This window comes from Bacillus rossius, chromosome 3, assembly GCF_032445375.1.
Source record: "Bacillus rossius redtenbacheri isolate Brsri chromosome 3, Brsri_v3, whole genome shotgun sequence".
Lineage (NCBI taxonomy): Eukaryota > Metazoa > Arthropoda > Insecta > Phasmatodea > Bacillidae > Bacillus > Bacillus rossius.
Genome location: NC_086332.1, coordinates 70,630,898 through 70,638,951, shown reverse-complemented (window position 1 = coordinate 70,638,951; position 8,054 = coordinate 70,630,898). Strand labels below are relative to the sequence as shown.

Here is an 8,054-nt window from a genome sequence, read left to right as displayed (position 1 = left end):
TTATTTTTAATAATTTGCAACAAAAATACTAATTTTATGTGCACTTCTATTAAGCAATATTAAAAAAAAAAAAATAATAATACGTCTCAATTCTTATAAACAACATCCAACACACTATTTTGTAAATGTCTTATCTTACTTGCATTTGATAATAGAGTTGTGCACAAATTCTGTCAAGTGTTAAATTTAGTCATCAAAAGAAAGTACAGTGAAGATTTCAAAACTGGCTTCTTTCCAGTTCTGTGGTATTAACGAGAGCCATTCTGGTGTCACTTTCATCAATAGGAGTGATTTACACTGCCTCTTAACAACAAACTGTAGTTAAAAAAAAATTGAGTACATATTTTCAATGCATGACAAAAGCCAGGAAGGTATAATGGAGGGAGAGGAGGGGAAGGAAGTATGATGAACCCCTCAACAAAGTCCATTAGTGCTCTCTCTTCCCCTCTTCTTCCACATTACAAAGTTTTATTCCGTCTCATCGGTGCACATAAGCAATCACAAGTTCAGGAATTACTAAGCAACAGTGGTCAAAAGTGGCATAAGAGACAGCTGTGGAGTCGAGACGCTTCAAAGTGAAGAGTCCTAACATCTGGGAGTTAAAGCAGGAATGCAATAACAGTAGCATATTAAATTGTGTAGTAATTTACCAATAATATAAACCATTAGTGATATGAAAAAAATAGTAGGGACATTTTTGTTTATAAATAAATTTGTAACAATTTTTATCGAATTTTTTCTTTACGAGGCACTGTTTTAAAGATACATTTGACAAGAAAGTAGTAAAACCATAACATTCATTTAGTAGGACATTGTTGATTAAAAAAATGTTTCACCTACAAAACATCACCATCTGTGTTAGTTTTCGAGTTCGAGACAGTGACTTGTTAAGGTCTCTCCTGATAAATAATTTATGGTAAAAATATTTTTGAGTCTGCAGAACTATGGACCATGGCCTTAAGCAATATTGCACAAATTTAGTATCTACTTAACAACAGCGTAGCTATAAATAACTTTAAATAACAGGAAATCACCACGATAAGCGAATGTTTTAGCTAAATTACAATAATAAAAAAAAATACAGAAAAAATAAATAAAAAAAGTGCTGTATTCTGAACTATCTTTCATTTAACAAGCTCCAGTATTTACAATGTTTTAACTGCCTCAGGAATACAGTTCATCTTTCAGAGATGTCCCGTGTGCCAACGAGCACGGCCGGGCTCAGTCCGCGTGCACCTTGCTGGGGTCCGTGTAGCGCGCGGTGAGAACGTAGAAGACGGCCGGAAGGGGCACCAGCGCGAGGAGCGAGCCGTGCAGCACGGGGTCGCGCAGCTGGGTGATGGAGACGATGCCGTAGGCGTGCAACAGCCAGTGCCCCAACAGGATCAGCAGGTTGCGCGGCTCCTTCACCGTACTCAGCACCAGGAAGCGCATGGACTGCCAACACACACATACACTCCTTTGTGTCAGGCTTCCCTCCTGGCCGCAACGTGGACCGTGGCAGCCTCTCATAACATGGATAGAATAAGAAAACCACATGGTTTCCAGTTGGCCCAAGTGGTATCGTTTTTTGGAGTGATGATGTACAAGCTTTTCGTCAGTGTAGATTGTTTACATCACTCTACGATTTGCCCAACCAGTAAATGGCATAATTTATTGTGACCTTTAATGTTAGTAGATCAATTAGTGAAAACAAATAACGCAAACATCATTAAAAGGAAAAATATGGGGAACGAAAAGATGCAATCTTGGTATCAATAGTTTTAACTTTTAAGGTTCGTGAATATTTTTCATAGTTTATGTTTTGCCAGGGCAAAGAACACAAATTGATAATGTACGACAAATGGTACTAGTTGAGGTAATTCTTATAATTAGTGAAGTATAGCCAATTGCTTTCAACTTCAGGTTTTTCCTTAACGAAGTCACATTCTCAATATTAAATGATCTAAAAACTTTTTCATCCAAGATGGGATATTTTTTGCTTACTCCTACATAAAGATAATAAACCAGTTATTAGTAGAGGCAGAGACATGAAAATTTTGCAGGTTCAATAATGTGAAGCCTAGATTTAATAGTCATGTGTTCACTAATGTATTATTCATCTATTCATGGGCAGATCTTGTGGACAGCCATTTTTCATTGTTCAAGATTTGACCATCCTTATTTTTGGCTTAGAGGTTTCTAATAAAAAAAAAACAACAAAGAGTTGACTGTCTAAAGCATAGAATAAAGGTGGTTATCTGAAATAAATCAATAACACTGAACACTTTTTTTCTTTTTAATTCTATTAAATTTATTTCTGTTGATTTTTTATCTACATATTTTTAAAGTTAAGCAAATTTTACTGTTTTAAGGACTTACACATGTATTATGTATGTAAATGACCTGCTCTATATCCCAGAGCCTATGCACATGTATGATCAACAAAATGTAAATAAATAAATAAAAAAATTTAAAATTTTTTAAAAGCAATTAAAACACACAAGGGTTTATAAGTTTAACTTTTAAAATGAATCCACAAAATCAGGGTGTCCACACAAATCTGTAGAAAAACTGCCCTGACTTTTCCATGACATTTCATAACCAAAATTACAAATTTCCCTGACAAAAATTTTAAAATACTGTGTTTTATCGCATAATGGTTGCACGCGTGTAATCGTCGCAACCATATTTTAGGCTGTCAAAATTGGGATAAAAAAACTTCTCACGTAAACGTCGCATGATGTTTTTGGTCCCGCTAGTAGATGCCGAGCGCTTTGTGTAGGTATCTTTTCCATCTAAAACGATGTATTTTAAAGTAGAAATCTAATATTTATTTGGTCATTACCACTTACTTAATAAATTAACGGAAAAATACGAAGTTGTTTGACGTGTAAATTTTCTTATAAAGACTTTTTAAACGTTATTTCCTTTATCTGATCGTCTGCGTCGCCGCGGTGTAGGTATAATCTAAAATTTAATTTCGGTCATTACCACTTATTTATTTCTTTAACGAAAATACAAAGTTGTCTGACGTGTAAATTTTCTTTTAAAGACTTTTTAAACGGTATTTCCTTTATCTGATTGTCTGCGTTACCGCGGCGTACCGCTTATAAAAATGTATCCAGCGCATCATTCATGTTTGGTTATGTTGTTATGTTGCTTCCCGTATAGAGCGCGCGCACGTAGTCGAATATCGATATCTCGCCGATTGGATGCAACGCGCTCTCTCTGTCAGGTGTCGAGTTAACTACATTTGATAGCCCGCATTCTTTCGTGGCAAGTGTGTACTACGACACGTTAGTTCACGTCAGATTCAAGTGGCTTGCGTTCGCGTTAAGAGTTTTGGTTTTTCTATTTAAAGTCGAAGAAAGGTTTTTTTATAAGGAATTATTAATATAGATTGTTTGGCGTGCTCTTGTATACTCCACCTTTTTTTAAATAAACGTTCTTTCCATGAACGGGTTTTGTTTTTATGAATAACTTTACCTAAGAAAATTTTTTTTTTCCTCATAATCGTCGCACCCCTACTTTTCAAACTTGATTTTAGAATAATATGTGCGATGATTATACGAGAAAACACGGTAATTAACATATTTTTAAATTTTCTGAAAGAAATAAAGTCAATCCAGCCTCCACCATTCCTATAGCTCCACCAGTTCAAACAGAACATTGCACATGCCATTTTGTAGTGTGCATGACTGCACTCGTCTGGAAAAAAGTGTTCAAAGTCTGGGTGATGGCATACTAGAGCATGACAATTCCGCCTTAAACTACTATCACCAAAGGAATTTCAATGACTTTTCCAGGTTTTAAAGTAAGTTCCTAGACTCTTAATAATGTGGACACACTAAGTACATAGGTGTAGCTATAGATTAAAATATAGGTTTGTTTAAAAATTTTGTTTGACAAATCCAAAATCAGATTTTTTTTTGCTCTATAGTACACATACAAACACTATACAAGGCATAGATTGCATTCGCACAGACTTACCTGATCGAGTTTGAACGCAAAGTGGGCAGCATTAGATAACACAGACAATATGATGATAATATAAGGAAATGAATAATCTGAAACAAAAGAAACATTTTTGATTTTTGTCAATACAACAATTATGTCAGAATGCAAACACAAAGGTGATACCAACTTCCAATACTGAGTAATATTGTCACTCATCATTATAATTTACTTATTTATTATTTAATATAGAACCTTGGATCCATTCTGGAAAAAACCCTACTACCCTAAAATCATATGTTGAGAGGGTGCTTACTATCTTACCTTAAAATTAATTAGTTTCCTTTTGAAACTACTTGTGGAAAGTGTTAATTTATATTATCAGGTTTAAGAAATAAGAAAACAAATTTGAGATTCTTTGTTTTACTGGTCCAACATTTAAAGATTCAAGAAATATTCATAAAGAAGTTATAATAGCTACAGAAAATGTATAGAATAAATAAAATTTATTAATGGGTACACTTACATGTGAATTTAATTCAATTAGCATTTTACATTTAATATACGTAGTTGCTTCCAAATCCTATAGACTACTTTCAATGCTCATAGTTATAATAAATAAAGAATAGATTATTTTTCCCTTAGCTGTAAAACATCATGGCACCTGGGAACATGATGTAGATAGAATGACAGCTTATTCCAGGGCTCAATAGAAGTTAATTAAAGTAGAACACCATCCGGAGAGGAATACGGGAAATTACAGGTGGTGTTCAACTGGTATTCACGAGCCTGTACTCACGTACTCACAAACCCACTGCATTACAAGAGTAATACATACAATGGTTAGACACAACACAAAACAGTCACGTGATATTCAAAACAGTCGTGAACTTTAGGGGGATAGAAATTTAAATAAAATTAAAACAATTCTACTTACCAATTAAGTGGGCTCGGATCGTGTCCTTAAAGACAGAAAGCAGACAGAGATGCAGCACAGGAAAACACAAAATGGACATGTTGGTGCGGAGCACAACACACATGCAAACACACACACACACACACACACACTTGAGGCGACGGAAAAAAAACTACCTGACCAGTAAAACTACTTAAGTTGAAGGATGAAGCCTTTTGGAAAAGATTTCCGAAGCTAAGTGATTACTTTGTATTCAAACAAATTTTCCCATCTACCGCCGAAAATAAGACACCCCAACAAACACACAGAGATTGACTGGCAAAGGTGGAGAGAGAAACAGTTCTCTCAATGTTTTGGCGGGAGCTAGAGGATGCAGATCACAGACAAGTCCTCCTGCTGAAGAGCAAAATTAGTCCAGAATGTAGTGCAGTTGAAAATCAGCAGTTTTTTGATGACTGGGGAAACAAAAACTATCAGTAGAAAGAAAACATAGAAAACTCAAGCAGAACAATACTTTTGCCTAAGCAGGCACGCTGCAGAATTGCGGAAACATATGTAGAGAGGTGGAGAGCACAGGTGAAAATTTGCGTGGGCAGTGCAAACGTAATCCGCAATAAGTTGGCGGAAAAGTGACATGATGTTATGCCTGAGAACACAGGAAGTGCGAATTCAGCCTACTGACAAAAGGAGAAACAAGGCTACCAATTACTATAAATGGTGCCCTAGCATGGGCGTACCCAGAAATTTTTCGGGGGGTGGGGGGGGGGGGGGGGGGGGGGGGGGGGGGGTTTTCCCATGATTTGTTAAATGAAAACTCACCTGCATATTTGTAGTTCCTGATTATGTAATAGTATTTTATCTGAACTGGTCACAATTATGATTAATAATACAGTCAATTAACTCAAGAACAAAAGGTTTTTTTTATCGTACGAAAACTGTTTTAAGTATATGAATTTGGTTTCATTTATAATACACAATTTATGTATCGTTTTAGCTTACCACTTTGCCTTGCTCTCAACCCTGATTTCATTTATTTTAGCTCTCTTAAATATATAACCAAGAATTACTCTGTTTTCTTCATCTTGTCGGGCACGCTCCTTGCTGATTTGATTAAGTATGGGCTGTTGTTGCCCTTGTGCTACCTTCAGGAAGTTTTCCGCAAATTCACTGCATTTTTTGTGATAAGAAGTGTTTGCATGTTCTGAAAAACACTCCAGTGCATTTTTCCAATTTGTGTACGCTTTTGTCACAAGGAATCCGAGTTGCTGGTGACTTCCTTTCCCTGCTGCTTCTTGGGCGAACAAAACACAATGTCGACAAAGGGCTCCTTGTAAGTGCTGTGTGTATGTCAACCAAGGAAGCTTAGAAAACCATGAGATTTGAAAACGCAAATTTCTTTTTGTTTGCACAGGGAAGCAGAAGTCTTTAGGAGGAGTCCATGGACACTTCAAGAGATTTTCTTTTGATAAATCATCCAAATTGTTTCTTCCGATGAAAAAGTCAAATGTCCCACTCACTGTTGCATATGTTTAACGTGTTCTGACCCGAATTTGAACCTGAATCAGTAGGGCTTTTGACATTTTCAATTTGCATCTGTGTATTTGATTCTGCAGTTTATTTACCCCCACCCTCATCATTTAGTGTTTTGATTTTTTTTACAACGAAGGTAGTCAGTGATGACTGTTTTTGACTGGAACGTTTCATTTTCTGTAATAAAAAAAATACATTACATATTAAAGAAAAATTTAACATTTCTTTCGGTACCTTTTTAGCCTTTTAGTTATGTTTCCTTTCATTTTCTGAGTTTGCATAAATTATTATTGTCTTAAGACATATGTTTATTGCCAACCATTGTGCCACCTCATTCAATTTAGGATATAGAACATTCTGCATTTCAAATTAAAACTTAAACATTTTAGTAATGATAAATGAAATAATAGCATCTAACAGATGGACAAAATAGCAAAGGTATACTTTACAACTATAACATTAACATGTGAAATTGAATATCATTTTCAAACCAAATAAAATGACACCTATGTTTGTAACTTATAAAAAACAAAGAATGAAAAACTAGCTATTTCGTGTATTCTTAAATTTTTTAAATAAAAGCTTTGCATTTTGCAACAGTATACAGTTAAACTTAAATAAATAGAACACAAACATACCCAAATTTGGCTAGTTTGTTAAAGTAAATTTCTTTATATTGAAATTTTTTAAAGTCTACAAAAAAGACACACATGCATTAACTGATAAGACAGTCTGAGAAACATGAAATAGCTACACAAAAGTTACATACTTTAAAAATTAAATTTTATATAAGAAGTTTGCAGCACGGCTTCATTATTACAAACTCCAAAGGACCAAAACTAGAACTTTTCTGTGTATTGAAGGTCTTTATAAAAAAAATAAAAATTATAAAATTCCTTAATAAATCCCATCGACTTATTTTTAAAACAACCAAATGGTTTGTTCTTAATAGTGAAGTATTCTTTATACTGAAGTTTTCTATATTGATGCTTTACTGTATATTGTTCTCTTATATATTGTATTGGAAAGTTAAATCTCAAAAATCAAACAATCACAACCAAAAAACGCAGCAAAGAATAGAAATGAAATAGGTACGCAAACCAATCGAATCACATCCAATGCAGTAACGTTCCATCCTAAACATTTTTATAGCAAATATTAGCTGGCGCCATAAGTGAATACATTTTAATAATAATTGTTTTTGGTTACATACGGTTAAATACAGAAATAATTTTGAAATAGTTTTGATAATGATCATGTAACCACTAACCAGAAAGTCTAAACTCTAAAACATTATTATACAATTAAAATATTTTAAGTATGAACCGACATTGCCCCCAGTTTATGAGGGAAGTATGCAGGAAGACTATTTATTTTCACTAAACACCACAACTGAAAAATTCACAAGTTACTCACAATAATATTAAATATTGTATTAAATGACATGCAAACCTCGTAAGAGTAGACCCTCTTTGGCATCAATTCGTTTACGTTAACACTACACAACACAGAAACAACGCCATCCGCCAACCTGTGTCCAAGCAGTATGCACAAATCTCAATACTTAACGCTACCTACCCAGTGACGGAGGAACTATAAACTACATATTAGATAAGGAGGAGTCGAGGAATATCGATTCTCTCGACGTGTTCTGTACACATGATGTCTCAAT

At 34.6% G+C, this 8,054-nt stretch overlaps 1 protein-coding gene across 1 annotated transcript; it reads right to left on the bottom strand.

Annotated features, from left to right (window-relative positions):
• Positions 1-343: 343 nt before the first annotated feature.
• On the bottom strand, positions 344-4,170 carry LOC134530873 (JNK1/MAPK8-associated membrane protein-like). The gene is made up of 2 exons (XM_063366139.1): positions 3,973-4,170; positions 344-1,437 (listed from the first exon to the last, which is right to left on the bottom strand). The coding sequence occupies exons 1-2, from the start codon at positions 4,156-4,158 to the stop codon at positions 1,222-1,224; spliced, it is 402 nt and encodes a 133-aa protein (XP_063222209.1). The 5' UTR covers positions 4,159-4,170; the 3' UTR covers positions 344-1,221.
• Between the last annotated feature and the right edge of the window lie 3,884 nt (positions 4,171-8,054).